The following is a 19,716-nucleotide window of genomic DNA, read 5'->3' on the forward strand; positions in this document are numbered from 1 at the left end:
ACATATACCGCCAGCTCTCTGTTCCTGCACCTTCTTTAAAATTGTACCATTTAGTTGATATTGCCTCTCCTCGTTTTTCCTACCAAAAATGTATCACTTCACAATTCTCTGCATGAAATTTTATCTGCCTTGTGTCTGCCAATTTCACTGGTCTGACCATGTCCTTCTGACTTCTGTTACTATTCTCCTTGTTGTTTACAGTATTTCTGAGTTTAGCGCCATCTGTGAACTTTAAAATTATACCTGGTATATCCAAATCCAGGTCATGAATATCTACCAAAAAGAGCAATGGTCCTAATATTGACCCCTGGGAACACCACTGTATACTTCCATCTAGTCTGGAAAGTAATTGTTCACCACTACTCTACTTTTTGTCCCTTAGCCAATTTTGTATCCATGCTACCAATGTCCCTTTAATCCCATGGGCTTTAACATGTGCTCACAGAGGCTTTGCTTTGCCTATGTGTTCACTGAATCAGTTCTCTGCTGGCATATGGAGGGGTTTGTGTAATTGTGCCATCAACCATGTTTGAACTGCATAGCTCAGAGGGTCAGTCATCAATCCCCCTCTCTCTCAAACAGCTGTGTCATGTTTGATTGCTTCATAATGAAAGCATAATTCACACTCCCCCACTTCGCCAAGAGCCTTGCACGGAACTGCATGCATTACATATGCAAGAGTGGACTCCTGTTCACATATTTACAGAGTAATTGGCTTTCCTGTTTAGGTGTACAATAGTGTGCTGTTGGTAGGCACACAGACTGGTCACTGCTAGTGATGCCCTGTATCTTGGGGAAAGCAGCAGTGTGGAACTGCTACTGCACACAGCTATTGTTGCTGATTATTGCTGCAACTTATGTAAGTGGGTTGTGTTGTGACATAGAGCTTCGCTTACTTCTTTAGTAGAGTGCTACAGTAAAGGGAATGGCTCTCGCAGATGATTTGTGGTCTGTGTAGTCTAAAGGCTTACAGCGCAGTGGTGGCCTTCAATGCCACTGGTAGCAAAATTCTCATAGCCATCTATCCCTGTAAGCCTTTTTAGACCATATCGCACACCTGAATCACAGCTTCTTTATGCACTGGCCATATAACTGATTAAGTTGGAATGGAACCTCTGTCTGCAGTAGTGTTTACTGCTCTCGAAGTTCTTTGCAGTCCCGGAGTACACTCTGCTCAAGGGTATAGATGAGGATGCATGCCAGTATATCGCATATGCCCACTTCAAAAATTTGACTGCCAAGCATATGTTTGATTTTTGGCTGCGTAAATGGTAGAGCAGCTAGAGAGCTAGCAACAGTGGGAGACAAACACTGGTATCACAAGACGTGCACAAGACACTGCTGACCTTTACCGTAAAACTTTCAGGTATGATGGAAGCTCCACCAATGATTGCTGGCTGGCATCTGGTGGGTGACAGCTACTGATGGCTACCTGGATGTTAATAGTGACTGACTGGCTGATTTCTATTCCCCTGTTACTAGAAGGTTAGCTTGATTCAGCTAGTCACTGGATAAAGTCAACAATGCAGCAACAAGAGTGTGCTTTGTATGTTTTAATTTTACAGTGTGTTTTTGCACATCATAGAGCTGTATACACTTCATAAAATATTTCTGTAACTATAAATAGTATATTCCAAAATGTAATTCGGCATCAATAATCCACCTTTCCTTAATGCTCCCATATCTCTGCTGAAAATAATTGTCTGTATGATGTACAACAGACTACCTTCTAAAATGACTACCCCACCTCTGGTACTCCCCTTACCAATGGTCACTGCAACCTTGTTCTCAAGTGAAAAACTCTGATATAGCAGTTACCTCGCTCAAATATTTCCTTTTCCTTCTTTACGATCAAAAACACCAGTTCGCACCTCAAGTAAAATATACTCACTTTTTGACTGTCATTCCCAGCAGAAAAATTTTGCATGAGTTTTTTTAATGACTGACCTTTAACAAGAATTTAAGATAAATTGCCCTTCTGGTTTGTACTATTTAATTCAGTTTTGGAGGGGAGCAGCACTCAAAGCAGAGATGACCATGGAAATTAGCGCTTTCCATCAACATTACACCACTTTATACTCACTTTGTCTTTACTAAAATTACAGAAAGCAGCACTTTTGGTCCAATAGATGCAAAAATATCATTTACTTTAAAATAATTTTGTTTAATTCCACTGTAATTGCATGGGTTTCAATTATTCAAATGAATCCATTTTAAAAAAATGATAACTTTCACCTGTAGGTCCATTATTTGTACTGAAATAGAGGGAGTTTCCACATCAGAACCCCTTGAAAAATCAACCTATTGAAAGGATTTTGCAGGGGGTGAGTGATGGAATGTGAATCCCCTTATATTTATTTATATTTTTACATCGGTTTGCTCAAGAGTTACTGCATTCATGATGTTCCCTTCCAGGCTCCAGAGGGATGTTTTAAAGTAAGAAATATAGGGTGATGGATTCTGGTAAGCATACAAACTGTCCTTCGAAACATTTGTAATTATTTCATAATTCAGTAGAATAGATTTCTTTTTTATTCAATGTCACTTACCCAGTGGAGATGAGTGGACATTTTTACTTGCTTGTTATATTGTTTGACACAACCACAAACTCGATAACCAGGGGGAAAGGAGCGGAGAGGGAAGGTGAACAGTTTCCATTTAATATAGATGATGGTGAATACATGGAGGTATCGCTGGAGGGAGCCAGATAATATTCAAAAGCGAGCTTCTTGCGCTAGAAGGAATGGTGTAGTATAAAAAGCTTTGGGAAGATAGTGATTAGCAACTGCTGGCTGCCTATTCCATGCTTGCAAAACAGGCATCCAGCATCTGAAAATTTGGGAAGGGGACGGTGGGAAGTGGCACCTCAGCCATTCAATAAAAGACCAATGCCCATCTAATGGAGGTCTGTCATTGGGCGAGAGGCTTGTCCACTACTGGTTTGTAAGTGGTAAAAAACCTACCTGATATGGGTGTGAGGCCTGCCTGATAAGGGTCGATAAATGGGTGTGAGGCCTGTCTGATACAGGTCTGCAAATGGGCGAGCAGCATGCTCTCCTGAGACGGGGGGGGGGGGGGGGGGGGGGTAAAAGGCTGCTTAAATATGCAAATCCATGCCCTATGCACGGATACAATTTTCAGGCACATTATGAGTGGTGCAAAAGCTGTGCCCACTCCATTTGTACCAGGTGGCGAGCAGCCTAATCTGCAGTTCTTACAAACACAGCTGAGGCTGCTCAAAGAAAAACTCAGGAATCTTTCAGGTTTTATTTTATTAAGTAGACTCAGAGTAGTAGTCCTCTTGGCCAGCTCTTCAGCACCCCCCACCCCCCTGCAAAAAAATCCACTTCCCAGAACGAGCCAGCTACAGTGGTGCATATATATATGGCACCCCCAACTTGCGGCAGCAAGCTAACAAGGTCTTGGTCTCAGAATGGCTCAGACATAATGCTGACACAAATGGATGGGCAGTGCCCCCCCATGGTATGTTTTGAATACTGGGACCAGGCAGATCACCCACAATGGTCTTTTGATTCCTATGCATTCCTATGTTATAAAAACACTGATGAGATTTTCTTCAAATAGTTTTGTAACTGAGTCATGGCGATCTAATATGATCTGTGATCTGGTAATAGAGCTATGTTCATTGTACTGTAAAATCTGGCATTTTGGAAAAAAAGCTTTTGACATTAAAATGTTTTTATAAAAAGGAAGACCAGTTGGGTATGTATGCATTCCTATACTTCCCAGCCTACTAATTTAACAAGTGGCAATATAATTAAAGAAAGTAGGTTGTTCATATCCTTGATTATATGATTGTTAAGGCAATTTCATGTCATTATTTAACACACTTTTGCCATTACCTATCTCTCCACTGGGGTTATAGGTTTACAGTTGATTTTAAATGTTTTCAAATGTTGAAGCCAACCAGTACTACTTTCATTCAGATTTGTCTTTAATAGTAATTGATCATAATTGAAATTTTTAAATAGTTGATTAAACATATAAATTTCAAACTTGGTGATCTTTGTATAGTATGTTTTTTTAAACCAAGCACCCTGGCCTGGTGTAATTGTTACAAGTTTATAGGATTTCATCACTTCTCAAACTAGGGTGAACTAACTTATACAGCTGTGTAAATTTCCACACTCAATGCACAATCATAGAATTGTCTAAAAGCAAATAACCTGTTCATTAACTGTTTAAAATGCGCAGTGCATGATACAGTAATAGTATTTATATCTTACTTTCTCTCCTGATTTTTTTTCATCCCAATTTTGCTATAAAATAATGTGGCATACACTATGTGCTGTAGACACATTCACATTAAGGTCCTTTTCTTTTTTTTTCAGTATTCAGAAATATTGTATTCCATCCTGATAACAGTGGTAGTCTTCATATTCATGGCAGCATTTCCAGTAACTGCTTTTGCTTAAATTACCATGCAGAATAGGGCAAATCAGGGTCAGTTTATGTCAGCCACTTCAATCTGGGGAACTTCATCAGCCTTTGTTTCAAGGCATTATGCAAAGAAAACTGACATTAAGGGAGCTTTAACTGACAGCAAATGAAATCAATCAGCGAATCACTAAGCCATAATAAACAATCAGCTCCTGAGTTTGAGATTAACTCTGTGCACTGTGGAGGACCCTAACCTGGAATGATGCAACCTCTAGCCCATCCTTCAGTCCCTTTGCTTCGAAGGTCTCCAGGTGCAACTTGGGTAGCTGCAGGGTGAAGTCATTTTTTGCTGTCACAGACCATGACAGCGAGATCTGATCTCTGACCTGAGGAAGAGAAAACAGCATCAATGGTAATTCCCCTTCAGACACATTAACTAGGATGAACTGGGTCCCCTTGAGCCCGCTGAGTGGACTTGCATTGATCGCTAGGCCTGAAATCCATGAATAAATTTAAGACTAATTGATTTTTTGTTGCAAATAAATCAGTAATTCAGAACAGCCATGGAGAATTTTAAAAAGATAGTGTACTAAAGTTGCCAGGAGTCCTTCTCCAGTCACTAGAATACTTTCCTTAAACCCTTGAGCAGTTAAATTCTTATGACCAAGTCTACAACAAGCTTTTCAAAGCACTGTGGTTAAGTCTCTAGGCCATGTCCTTGCATTTAAAAATCTTGCACAGTAAAACATTAAAGACAAACGCAAGTTATATCATGCATTAACTGGTTTTGATCTTGAAGCATAAAACAAGCAAGCTGTTTGTATCACACTGCCACCCTGTGGAAAAAGACACTTTTTCACTAAGTTATGGTACTAGCTAATTCAATAAAAGTCTTACCAAGGTTCGAAGAACATTTTAAAAAGAAACAATAACATTAATTACAAACCCATGGAAGTTGTAAATTTGTTGCTTTTTTCACCTTGAACACATATGCAGATGAAAAATTGGCAATCTTCTTTGGAAATAAATGAGACTTGGATAATCTGAATGCAAAGTAATTGATTTAAAAAAAAATATTGTAAGGTATAATTTGCTGTTCAGAATCTAGTTCAGGATGGAAAGGAAATGCATTTAGACAGAAATAGCAATTATTTATTTTGGAAAAGGGCTGAAGGATATACCTTCCTGACTAATTTCAATAGGTATATTCAACAGAAATAGGTGTTTATTATTGAAATACAGATGAAAAAGTGGCCAATGAATAAGTTGGCATGTGATGTGTTGATGTTCACAGCTATTTCAGCACTTAGCTTTACTCCACAGCAAAATTAATTCTAATATGTATTATTCCACAGACTTTTTGCTCATTACTGTTTCTTCATGAAAGTCTTTAATGGTGCACTTCTAGAAACAAATTTGTGTTTTTCTTCCGTACTAAAAGCTTTAGGTACATTCAAGCTAATAAGATCCTTTCAAAAGAATTACCATTGCACTATACAGATATGTAGAACTACTAATTCTACTGTCAGCAATAAAAATATAGAAAATCAGAAAAATGTGATAGATTGTAACAGTTGCAAGATTGCAGAGGCAGTGATCAATATTAGTCATCTTAGAGAAAATACACAGCATTATATATTACAAATATGAAAATCTTAAATATGCAATTACCTTTGGGTCATTTGTGAAAATGCACTATGTAAGATGTATGTACATCTGCCTCTACCGTTAAAGATAAAATTTTCCAGCCTCAAAAAGGCTGCTTGATAATTCAGATCTACATAAATGTAGTGTAATAATATCAAGAATTCTGGATGAACGTAAATTAGATCAACAAATTCACACTCTATGGAGATTTGGGGTGTGAGATTTTACTGCCCTTGCACCAATACAAAATTGTATTAATGTTAGGGACTGTATAGAAATGTAACTTTGCACTGTATAAACTAGATACCACATTCTTTCTATGCTCATTAACATTATGACATGACATTTGCATTGTGCTGCTATGTGAGAACATTGTCAGCGCATTTCCCAGTTTTAATTTAATGGGTGTGTATACCTTTTTCTGCACAAGACCCTTACTGCACTTTGGAGCAGTATAAAATCATGTCACTCGCCATTTATTGAAAATGCTTAAAACATTTATAAATGAAAACTTCAGATCACTAATCTGATGGGTCAGAAACTTCCAACCACCTTCAGTGCCCTTTCCTGTGTTCCTAACTTACATCACTCTGATGTATTTCTGGCATGACCAAAGTAAAGTGGGACAAAGGTGCATTTAAATAAAAAGATTAAAATTCATGCTGGGGAATGCAACTGTGTGGCATGTGGGAACAATTTTTTGCGAAACATCATATGAAATGGTGTTCTTGGCCTGGCTAATGTCTGACACACTACATAAATAAAATTCAGCAGCTATTAATTTCTCTGTCCAACTGCTGATTTTAGGTACATGAAAATTAGTATTCAATCTATTTCACTGACATATCATACTACAAAATAAAAGATACCGAAATAATTCTATTGTAAATATTTAAACGAGGGTAACAAGGTATCATGGTTACAGCTTGATATGTTACAAAAGCATCCGAATAAAATAACTGCGTTATCGAAATATGCTGGATTGCCTTAAAACATCCTGAAGAGTATAAAACCTGTCTCTTCATTTGTAATCCCAGGTCATGGCACCATGTCCAAAAATGAGAAGTTTGCAATATTCCAGCATCTCTCTATTCCAAATTTCAAATAGCCACAATCTGAGAGAATAACTTGTGTGTAATATTGGACATGCTACTCATTCAAAAAGTCTAGTTATCATCCAGTTCTCAAAGAAGCACCTAATAATAACACATTAATACAAAATAGTCAATAGTAAACTCAAAAATAAAATGGATAGGTGATGAAATCATTAACTATTCAGTATTATACTTAGCTTTAAAATGTTATTTTGTAAAATTGCTTTTTCAAATAATGAAATGTACAGAAATAAGTACTCAAAATACTTGAATGAATAATTAGTAAAGAGATGTGTCTCAGGGATTTTTTTTAATTCAAAGTACTCCCCAATATTATACAGAGAAATAACATTCACCAAAATTTTGTTCAACTTATTTTAAAAAAAACATTGATTTTCTCAGATGCTGCAAGGTATGGGAGGTTGGGGTTTCCTTCCCTGCTGAGCTACTCCATGCAGACAGATACATTTACTATTACCTTAAGTAATGAAGCAAGAATCTGAAGTATGGATATGGATCTTAAACATATTGAAGATTTTTAATCTGGATTCAACCAGTCAAGTTTGAAGATGTAGGATTTTATTGGGCTTAGGGTTTATTTAGCCTGTTTAAAATATGTTTAATTAATTTGTGAATTAATGTTATAGTCAGAATTTTAAGATAGAATTGTGATTTTTTTTCTCATTTACTTCAGGTATGGTCAACCGAAAAAATATCAAGAGTCAGAAACAGAAATTGTATTCTGATAAAGAGCCACAAATTTTAAATATACTATGCTAGTTTCTTCACAAATGTTCTCACTGCAGATACAGCAGTAAATAAGCAAGAGTATTTGAAATCTAGCACAAAAATGTGACTTTTGACATGCTTTGCTCTTTGGATTGTTAGTCCAAGCCTCTGCAATACTAGTCTACTAACATAATCACTTAAGCCTACTTGAGTAACACTTCTATTCCAGGTGACAACGTTTGGCTTCTTTTCAGGTACAGAGGATGGCAGCATGTTACAGGTTATGTCCAATGGGTCAAAATGGAAGGAAGGCTGCCTGTTTCATTGTGGCTAATCCATATTTCTCCAATCAGAATTAAATGGTACAAAGAGCCACATGCAGTTTGTGTTATGCTAGTTAGCCTCCCACTTTAATTATTGTAACATTACTTGGCAATTTTGACTTTAAAGGTGAAGGAGACTACTTTGGAAAGAGCTCACCTTTTCTGAAGGTAGGTTGCCTTCCTTTTCCCAATCTTCTCTCTATGTGTCTGTCCCACTGTAAATTGATATGCTTTGTGCCCATTTTATGCCCGAAAAATAGCCCATGCATATCAATTTTAACCCCATTTCTGCGATATCCCCCACAGGTGGGCATTATTTAATGATAGTTTATTTATATAACAGAATATTGTAAACAGAGTCATAACACAGAGTCTTGGTCCCAGAACACTGTTGAATGTATTATTGTGTTGCATAGCCCTTTTTAAATGTTATTCTTCAGCTTTACACAACACATTGCCAGTAACAACTTATTGAGTGGCTCAGTAGTACAGGGACCGTTGATGGAAAAAACCAAGGCACTGAGGGCAGGTGGTGGTGGTGGAAAGGAGAGATACTGTGATCTAAGCGGTGCTGATCTTTACTTAAGAGTGCAGTTCTAAAATCCAATTTTAAAAAGTAAAGGCATCATTTGTAAGAAACGTAATTTGTTTTCTGAGGAAATATTAGAAAAAGTCCGATTTTGCTTTTTCTTTTATTAATCCTTCTTTTTATTCCAGGGCTTTGACTTTAGGAATTGAGATTTCACATTTCCCCTGTTGTTCAAGTACCAGCAATTATCTTGACCGAGCAAATATCTACAAGATAGAAATACTGTGATGTAATTTTTATGGAAATGCTGGGTCTTGAGTGAACTAATTATCCATGCTTTGGGCTGGACACAAGGCATATGGGGATGTAGGAGATCACATCCCTTAGGAAGTTATTGGACCTGCATGCATACAAATCTTTTGCTGGTAACAGTTATCACAAAAATGACCGTGTTCAGCAAGGGTCTACTCATCTCTAGCTCTGTAGTAAATGTATAATTAGTCATTAAAATACTTCTAAAAAATCTTTCTTTAGCCTTTTTACAGAAATTCAGGCTGATAAAAGGAAAAACTCAAGTGAATTAAAGTGCTCAGATTTTATCAACATCAAACCACAAGTGATTTCTTTTGCAGTCTCCATCTCACAGCTACAGTCAATAGATCTAAATATTTTACTGCACCCTGGCCAATTTATTGTTTGATGTTTAAAAACTCACCAAAAATCAAAGAAAATTCATTAAATCAGAGCCCTCCAATGAGTTGCTATCATCTTTGAAAGTTAGGTTTAACTGCAATATTGATAATTCTCTTTTTTCTGTGACAACAGCCACCAGGGAAATGTTTGGTGTCAGAATACAAAAGAAGATTGCCAATAACAGCAGGGAACAATGTACATATGACACCAAAGACCAAACAGTGTGGTATTCTACACTGCCTTTCTGTCAATAATATCTGATTTACTACTCCTCTCTCTCTGTTTGCTGACCTGCTCCAAGCAAAGTAGATGATATCCTTTTTCTTTATTTCTACATTAAAGAGTATATATTTGAACAAGCTTTGCATTAAAATGCATTTACTGGACAAAGTCGAGCTTTGCAGGGGAAAAAAGCATTGGCAAAACTTAATAAAGACTTCATCTGTTCTACCCTGAACAATTGCATTTATCTAACTTGCTTACAGGGTATAAATAATGAACATATGTAACTACATATTTCAGTCATAAAAACATTTTGGGGTGAGTGAATATTTAGATTTTAAATCCAGAGAAAATGCAAACACAGTAGGTGTTGTCTTCAATGCCAGCAGTGTGTTGAATTTACAGCATTTGCATTTCACTGCTAAATTTTCAATCAACATTTTTACATTTTTGAAGTACTTTACAATCATTAAGCTAAAATATTTTTTCTGAGATTTAACTAATTTTGTCCAAAAATAAACTTCACCTGCACAGCTGTACAATTTTAGTGAAATTATATTGAGTATTTCTAATGAGATAGCAACTATGAAGGGAATTGAAGGCAATGTTACATTGTGATTAATATTGGAACACACAATAGTATTGTGGGCTAAAATTATTTTATTCTTTAAAACTGCTACTATAAAAAAATCGCACAGAGGATAACTGTGTAATATCATCTTATCTCAAGCATAACACATTTGTAATTTTGTCACTTCTGTGTTATGCATTCTTCTTTGCCAGAAGGATAAAAATGGTATCTTACATCTAACTATACCTCCAGCTTGATCATTCAAAAAAAGTTTCCCCATTACAGGGCATCAATTAAAAATTACTAAACAATTTACTTCAATTTGTCAAAACAAACATTAAGGGTAGGAATGCATTGAAAACCATTTAACTTTTTTAAATTATAGTATTTATTTAACAGCTCTGCAGTTTACTTTACTTTACTACACAGAAAACTTTAAAATATTTAGGGACTCAAATTAATCTAACTTACAAACCCAACCAGTGCATCTTTCACTCGAATAGCAAAAATTGTTTCTGAAATGTTCATGGATTAAGTGCAAAATTCTGCAAAATTTGTAACAGATAAATTCTATTCCAGGATACAAAAACTATAATATATAACAAGTTAATCTCATTTTTGGTGGTCTTCAACTCCCTGAAATGCTACGATCCATGTGCAATGTTAGTGTTAGGTAAAGAACTGCCAGATTTTGACCCTACGGTGATGAAAGAACAGCAATTTATGTCTAAGTCAGGATGTGTGTGACTTAGAGTGGAACTTGAAGTGGCCATGTTCCCATGATCTTGCTACCCTTGTTCCTGGTGGTAGAGGTCATGGGGCAGATAACTGCCGATGAAGTAAGCTCAGTATATAAAAATCAAAAGCGGCATCCAGGACACTTTACATGTACAAATAAGGACTCATACCCCATTTACCAAACTGGTTTGCCTGAAAACCAGGTCTGCATGTGGACTAGCCAATGGTCCTTGAGCTTAAAAAGGACCACTGCAGGATACCACTAAATAATAAGTTTAAAAAACTTGCCTGAATCTGGAGCTGGGAGCTACAGGAGTGCACTTTATGGGTCCACATTTAACCCACGGCTCACCATCCTTCCCTTCCCTCCCTCCCCTGATCATCTGTATCATCGAAATACAGCAGCCTGCAATTCATGTGGGCTTTGCCAGCATGCCAGCCAAACGTAAATGAGGCCCAAAGCCCAGTATTGGGCAGGCCTTGAGCTTATCTGTTCTGGTGTACCAGTCTGCATAGAATTCAAATGTTAAACTCAAGTATTCTTAAGGACACTCTAATCTTACCATCATTTTGAGTTTATTACATAAGTATTGCCACAATGCTGAGATCAGTTAAGTTTTATTGTGCAATTATTTTTCCTCTTTTGACCGTTCCTCTTAATGTTTCATTCTACTGTTCCTCTCTGACAAAAAAACCCAAACTATCCCTTCTAAACTTAGGAAAGTAATATACTTCAGACAGCAGGAATCTCCACTGACACTGAATAACAGTCTTCATTCAACCCACAATAGGAGTGAATGAAGTGATGCTCCACAGCAATCTTCCTTTACACTTACAGATCTGTTGAATGAGCCCTGGCAAAACCTACCTTCTAAAGAAAACCAGAGGGCAAATGTTAGTCAAACTTGGGATTTAAATTCCAGGGCTGTAGCTGCTAGGCAGCCTCTCAATTAATTCTAATTTTCAGATATTACATGACTTGACTGACTGTTATATAATCAATTATTACTATGGATATATGGGGGTCCTTAAAAGGAGCTGTAATGAGGTATTCAGCTGATCAAGGTTTGAATTTACCCAGCCACTCTAATATCATTTCCACTACTAAAGAGAGGGAGGAAAGAGAAAAAAGTAAATTACTCAGCTAGGAGTGCTGTAATCCTCTTGCTCCACATGGATTTAGCCTCAAAGTCTATACTACAAATGGGAACAGCCGCACATTTGCCCTGTCAGAATTCACATGGAACAGCCCAAGGCCATGCTTATGATGCCACTTGAGAGTTCCTCCCACTCAACATATACACTGCTCAGTGGTGTACCTACTTGTGCTACTTTGTTTGCTAAAGCTTTACAAAATTTAACACAAGCAATTTAATATTGGCCAAACAGTAAACATGATCACTGTACTAACGCAGTTGCCCAATCAACAATTGAAATCCAGCATTACTAGAATGAAATTGGCATTCCATTACTAGAAATATAGCTTTACTTTTGGGACTGCAGCCATCATTGCTTCAATGAAGATTAGGTGTATATATCATGAGTAGATTACTTAATCAAACAAGCACACTGCATTACGACTTAGCTGCCAATCGTCCTCAGTTCTTTTTGACCAACATAGACTGTTAAAATTAATTTTTTTTACTTAACGTGAAACTGTTTTTTCTGTCAGTTGTTCAACATCAGTCTCTGTTAACTGATCTTCTCCCTATAATCCTGAATCCTGTTCCATAAAGCGCCACTGCAGAGCTGTGTGAGCAAGAATAATTACCCGTCTTCTTATTGGTTTAAACACAAGGGCTAATCCCATGATTCTGCTTCTGTTAAACTCGATCAAATTTTACAGGATAAAACAACAAGCTGCATTTACAGTTAGATAGAAATAGGAAGCACATTAAATTTCAATACAAACAGCGTAACTTAATTGAAAACCTGAAGTTTACAAGTAAGGGGAGCTGGGCCATGCACAGTGCCTGGAAATGTGACACTTCAGTTATTTTTGTCCTGTTAAAATCCTAGAGCCACGACTTGTCAAGTGTGTAAACGAAAATGTTATTGCTCAGTTCCAGCAATAATGAACTATTCCTCACTACAGTTCTGCATTAGGCTGCATTGCTTGAACTTCGGACAGAGATATTAATGTACAATAAATAACTTCTTATATTTATATAGCTCTTTTCATGTTAAAAAAGTGTCCCGCACCACTTTCCAGGAGGAATAGTGGACACAGAAACATTCCCAAAGAACAATATCAAAAATCATAGTATTTCAATATTTACAAATTAATTTGAATGCATCATGGCACAGGGAAAGCAAATAGGTTCTCTGAAAGTTATCAAAATGTTATTTATGCTGTGACCAGTGGCAAAGACTGGCAAAGACTTTTTTTAAAAAGCAATTTCTATCCAAATGCCCAAAAATGAAGTGTGGACAATAAAATGTTGTCTTTCCTTCTCTGAAAATATATATTTAGACCATATAACATGGGAATCTATAATGCTGCTTTCGCATCCATTTAAAAACAGTTAAAAGGGCATTTTAAGAACTTTTTGAAGTCCAGTTTCCTCCCTTTACTCTTCCTCCTCTGCAGGGAGTGACTCATGCTTTAGTCAAGTAATTATTCCCTACATGTGTGCTTTGGCAGTGAATGTTATACATTTTCAGCAGAGGCTGAAAGATTGAGGAGGAGCCCAGCCCACTTTTTCCTTCTGTCGATCAGAGAAGCCATTATTGCCTTACTATCACCCATCTATGCACTTTGCCATTTGAGACAAAGGGCTGAATTTTCCCAGCCAATTGGCAAAGGGATGGCACAATGGCAGGGGAAGGCACTGGGAGGGAGCCCAAAGTCTTCCCACTGCCATATCATATTACCAGTGGTGGGAAAATTGGTCGCTGCTGGGTGGCTAATTGAGCCACTTAAGTGGCCAATTAAGACCATTTCCTGCCTCTACAGGCATTTTGTGTGGTCAGGTGGGCTCATCGCTGCGTGGGGAGACCACCTGGTGAAACTGACAATCACCCAGCGGGCTCTGGGGGTGGGGGGGGGGTGCCTTCTTAATGGGCACTCCATGGCCCATGGAGGGGCTGCCCTTGTGGCAACAGTGTCGCTAGTGCTCAACAAACCCCCACTCCCCAATCACCAGAGCCTAGCTGCCTGGCCCCGGCTGCCCCTGACCACACTTAGCCCTCTTTGAGGACGCCCGCCACTGAGGTGCCGTCTCCATGGTGTTGCAGCCTTGGTGGCACTGCTGAGTTGCCAGCCCTCTGATTCTGTCGTCAGTTCTAGGGGGCGGACTGCCATCCTTAATTGGACTGCAGCAGCCTCTTAATTGGCCACTGCCAGAAATATGCTGCCCCAGGTCCGTCCACCGGCCAAAGCAGGGTCGGCTCCCACTTTGGGCCCCAGTGGTGAAACTTCGTCATCAACTACAAAATTCAGCTCAAAGTGAATAAGCATAGATAAGAGTCTGAAATTTATATGTCCACCGCTGATTTTGGCCCGTTTGCGCGGGCCGCATGTCGCGGAGCCACTGTGATATTAAGCACTACGGCTCATTTAAATAGCCGGGATGGACCGCCCCCCACCCCACCCGCCACAGTGGCATCGGGGTATGTGCGGGCCCTCTCCCGGAGGCATTGACTGCACCCCCCGCCACGACCCCCGACATCAGGGGGGGTCTGTAAAATTCAACCCAAGGGACCTAAACTAAGGCCTTCCAAGGTCTGCATGGCTAAATGCCACTTGTCGGTGGCTGTACCTCGATTTGAGGACAATGTCTACTCAGGGTTGCGAGTTTCTGCCGTGGGTCTACATGTGACTGAGCAGGCTGATTTTCGACCCGCAGATCTTTGGGCACATGAAGCAGCATGTCCCACGAGGTAGTGGAATCCCGGGTGCAGGATTGGCTTCCTTTTCTTTCCTTCTCTTCCATCGCTCTGCCTTATCATTAAGGCCTTGGGACTTGAACCTTGATGCAGCTTGGTGGACGTTGTCGCCATTCTGAGCAGTTGGTAGCAAGCTCCTCGCAGTCGTTAAGGCCAATGCAGCGTGCTTCAATGAGAGCTTCAGAGTGTCTTTGAAGGCTATCTTTGTCCTTGGTCATTTGAGAGTTGTGAAAACAAGAACTGGCGGGGGAGATGATTTCAAGCCAAGCGGACATAGTGGCAAGTCCACTGAAGTTGATTTTGCAGGGGTTTTGCCTGCATGCTTGTGGATCTGGCTTCAAGAAGGATACTAGTGGTTGTTTGACAGTCCTCCCACTGAATCCGGAGGATGTGGCGGAGGCATTGCTGATGGTATTTCTCTAGTGCTATGTGTCTCTGGTCTTGCTGTAATACAGGAGCGAGGTGACAAATGCTCTGTAAACTGAAATGCCCAGTAAAGGCATGTCCTATTCATAACTTTAAACATGGACTGCATTCAGCAGAAAATCATCTGGAACTGAATTTTCCTTTTTTTTAAAAAAAATGAACCACAATGGACATTAAAAGGGCTGCATAAGCTGGCTGCCGAGGGCCAGGTGACTTTTGCAATAGAATGACCATGGGTGGAACGCCTCCCCTGAATGGGCATACCAAGACAAAACCATTGCAAAGGGATTGGAGTACAGGAATAAATTGCTACAATTGTACAGGGTTTTGGTGAGACCACATCTGCAGTACTGTATGCAGTTTTGGTCTCCACATCTGAGAAAGAATATACATGCACTGGAGGCAGTAGAGTGAAGGTTCACTACATTGGTCCCTCAGATAAGGGGGTTATCCTATGATGAGAGACTGAGTAACTTGGGCCTATATTCTTTGGAGTTTAGAAGAATGAGAGGTGATCACATTGAAACATACAAGATTCTGAAGGGACTGGAAAGGATAGATGTCGAGAGATCGTTTCCGCTGGTCGGGGAATCTAAAACACGGAGCACAGTCTCATGATAAGGGGGTGGTCATTTAGGACTGATATGAGGAGAAATTAATTCACTCAAAGGGTTACCCCAGAGGGTTGTGGATGCTCCATCGTTGAATACATTTAAGGCTGGGATAGACAGATTTTAGGCCTCTCAGGGAATCAAGGGATTATGGAGAGTAGGCAGGAAAGTGGAATTGAAGCTGCCGGTCTCTGATTGGCCATCAGGTCTCCAAGAGCTGGACTTCTGGCGACGGGGCCCTAGATCCTATGGAAGGCCCGCCGCTGTCCACTTAAGTGCTCGATTGGCACTAAATCTGGCGGGTCTTCAAGAAAAGAGGTGATGCGGAGATCTCAGCATCAGTTTCTCCAGACATTGAGACCCGCGCCGCCAGGATAAACTTCCCACTGTCTCCAAGCTCGAAATTTAACAAACAGAGCTGTAATAAATCAGTTAAATCACAAGTAGTGGTTAATGGCCACCATCCATCCCCCCATTCTATAGCAATAGTTTCACACTTCAAATCATTAGAGTCATAGAGAGATACAGCACTGAAACAAGCCCTTCGGCCCACCGAGTCTGCGCCAACCATCAACCACCCATTTATGCTAATCCCACATTAATCCCATATGCCCTACCACATCCCCACCATTCTCCTACCACCTACCTACACTAGGGGCAATTTACAATGGCCAATTTACCAATCAACCTGCAAGTCTTAGGCTGTGGGAGGAAACCGGAGCACCCGGCGGAAGCCCATGCGGTCACAGGGAGAACTTGCAAACTCCGCACAGGCAGTACCCAGAACCAAACCCGGGTCGCTAGAGCTGTGAGACTACAGTGTTAACCACTGCGCCACTGTGCCGCCCATTCTGGGTGGACAATGGAAGTACTGCTCAGGTGATCACATGACCAAAACTAAACTGATAACAGATCTTATTCGGACCTTAGAGCAGGCAACACCAGACCTGGTATTGTGCAATGAGATAGGATTAATTAATGACCTCATAGTGAAGGCACCCCTAGGCAGCAGCGATAATATGATTGAACTTTACGTTCAGTTTGAGGGAGAGAAGAGCGGGTCTAAGACTACATTTTAAACTTAAACAAGGGCAATTATGAGGGCATGAAAGCAGAGCTAGCAAAGGTGAACTGGCAAGGTAGGTTAAGGGATAGGTCAATGGAGATGCAGTGGCAGACATTTAAAGGGATATTTCAGAATACACAGAATAGAAACATTCCAAAGGGGAAGAAAAACTCCAAGGGAAGGACCCACTGTCCGTGGATAACTAAAAAAGTTAAAGATAGTATCAAACGTAAAGAAAAAGCATATAATTGCGCAAAGATGGATGGCAGGTCAGAAGATTGGACAGAATATAAAAATCAGCAAAGAATGACTAAAAGATTAATAAGGAGGGAAAAATTATAGCACAGGAGAAAGCTGGTGAGAAATATAAAGACAGATAGTAACAGTTTCTATAGATATTTTAAAAAGAAAACAGTTAGCAAAGTGAGCAAAGTTGGTCATAGGAACATAGGAGCAGGAGTAGGCCATTCAACCCATCAAGCCTGCTCTGTCATTCAATACGATCATGGCTGGACATCCACTTCAATGCCTTTTTCCCACACTATCCTCATCTCCCCTCATGTCATTTGTATTTAGAAATCTGTCAATCTCTGCTTTAAACATACTCAATGACTGAGCTTCCACAATGACTGGGGTAGAGAATTCCAAAGATTCACAACCCTCTGAGTAAAAAAATTTCTCCTCATCTCTGTCCTAAGTGGCTTCCCCCTTATTTTCAAATTGTGTCCCCTGGTTCCAGACTCCCCAGCCATGAGTAACATCTTACCTGCATCTACCCTGTCTATCCCTTTAAGTATTTTGTAGGTTTCCATGAAATCACCACTCATTCTTCGAAACTCTAGAAAATACAGGCCCAGTTTCCCCAATCGCTCTTCATAGGATAGTAGGATAGTCCTGCCATCCCGGAAACAAGTCTGGTGAACCTTCGTAGCACTCCCTCTATGATAATAATATCCTTCCTAAGTTAAGGGGACCAAAACTGCAAACAGTACTCCAGGTGCGGTCTAACTGGTCAAAAAGAAGGACTCGATGAGAAGGATGAACCACCCGTGGTTAACAAAGGCGGTCAAGGAGAGTATCCAATCACAAAATAAGGCATACAAAGTGGCGAAAACTATTGGTAGGCCAGAGGATTGGGATTTTTTTTTTTTAAGGAACCAGCAGCTAATAAAAAGCTAATAAAGAGGGAGAAAATTGATTATGAAAGTAAATTGGCAAGAAATATAAAAACAAACAGCAAGAGCTTCTACAGGTATATAAAAAGAGAGTAGCTAAAGTGAGCGTGGGACCCTTGGAGGATGCGACTGGAGAATTGATAACAGGGAACAGGGAAATTGCAGATAATTTAAGCCAATATTTTGGATCGGTCTTCATGGTGGAGGACACTATAAACATTTCACAGATATCAGATAAGCAAAGAGCTAATGGGAGGAAAGATCTTGTAACAGTCTCTATCACGAGGGACAAAGTATTTGACAAACTAATGGGACTAAAGGCAGACAGGTCACCAGGACCTGATGACCTACATCCAAGGTTGTAAAGGAAGTGGCTGCAGAGATAGTGGAGGCATTGGTCGAAATATTCTAGAACTCACTGGATTCCGGGAGGGTCCCAGCAGATTGGAAAACTGTTAATGTGACACCCCTGTTCAAGAAGGGAGGGAGACAAAAAGTTGGAAACTATAGGCCAGTCAGCCTAACATTGGTCATTGGGAAAATGCTAGTGTCCATTATTAAGGAAGAAATTGCAGGGCATTTAGAAAAGCAATCAGAGTCAATATGGTTTTGTGAAAGGGAAATCATGTTTGACAAATTTGCTAGAGTTCTTCGAGGATGTAACAAGCAGAGTTGATAAAGGGGAACCGGTAGATGTAGTGTATTTGGATTTCCAGAAGGCATTCGACAAGGTGCAACATAAAAGATTATTGCACAAGATAGGAGCTCACGGTATTGCAGGTAATGTATTAGCATGGATTGAGGATTGGTTAACTCAAAGAAGACAGAGATTTGGGATTAATGGATATTTTTCAGGTTGGAAAGGCTCAGTCCTAGGGCCTCAATTATTTACTATCAATATTAATGACTTGGAGGAGGGGGCAGAGTGTAATATATCCAAATTTGCTGATGATACAAAAATAGGTGGGAGGGCATGTTGTGATGAGGACATAAGGAATCTGCAAGGGGATATAGATAGGTTGAGTGAGTGGGCAAAAACTTGGCAGATGGAGTTTAATGTAGGAAAGTGTGAGGTCATGCACTTTGAAAGGAAGAATCAAAAAGCAGACTGGAGAGCCACAAAAAAGTGCAGCACAGAGGGATCTGGGTGTTCTTGTGCATGAAACACAAAAGGTTAGCATGCAGGTGCAGCAAGTAATTAAGAAGGCAAATGGAATCTTGGCATTTAATGCTACGGGGTTGGAGTTTAAAGATAGGGAAGTCTTGTTACAACTGTACACAGTGTTGGTGAGGCTGCACCTGGAATACTGTGTACAGTTTTGGTCCCTGTATTTAAGAAAGGATATTATGGCATTGGATGCAGTTCAAAAGAGAGTCACTAGGCTGATTCCTGGGATGAAGGGGTCGAAGAACGGCTAAACAGGTTAAGTGTTTATTCATTAGAGTTTAGAAGAATGAGGGGTGATCTTATTGGAACGTACAAGATTCTGAGAGGGCTTGACAGGGTAGATGTTGAGAAGATGTTTCCACTAGTGGGGGAATCGCGAACTAGAGGACATAGTTACAGAATAAGGGGACACTCATTTATAATGGAGATGCGAAG

The 19,716-nt window shown here is 39.7% G+C and overlaps 1 protein-coding gene across 6 annotated transcripts in view; it reads right to left on the bottom strand.

Moving 5' to 3' along the window:
* The window catches only part of LOC137369376 (coiled-coil domain-containing protein 171-like), a 285,974-nt gene that overhangs the window by 43,356 nt on the left and 222,902 nt on the right, over positions 1 to 19,716 (bottom strand). For all 6 annotated transcript variants that reach the window (XR_010974938.1, XM_068030508.1, XM_068030505.1 and 3 more), the window contains one exon: positions 4,656 to 4,787. Coding sequence is in view for 5 of the 6 variants with exons in the window: in XM_068030508.1 (XP_067886609.1) it covers positions 4,656 to 4,787 (132 nt within the window). In the remaining variant the exon portion in view is untranslated. The remainder of the gene's footprint in view (positions 1 to 4,655; positions 4,788 to 19,716) is intronic.

Source organism: Heterodontus francisci, chromosome 4 (assembly GCF_036365525.1).
Source record: "Heterodontus francisci isolate sHetFra1 chromosome 4, sHetFra1.hap1, whole genome shotgun sequence".
Lineage (NCBI taxonomy): Eukaryota > Metazoa > Chordata > Chondrichthyes > Heterodontiformes > Heterodontidae > Heterodontus > Heterodontus francisci.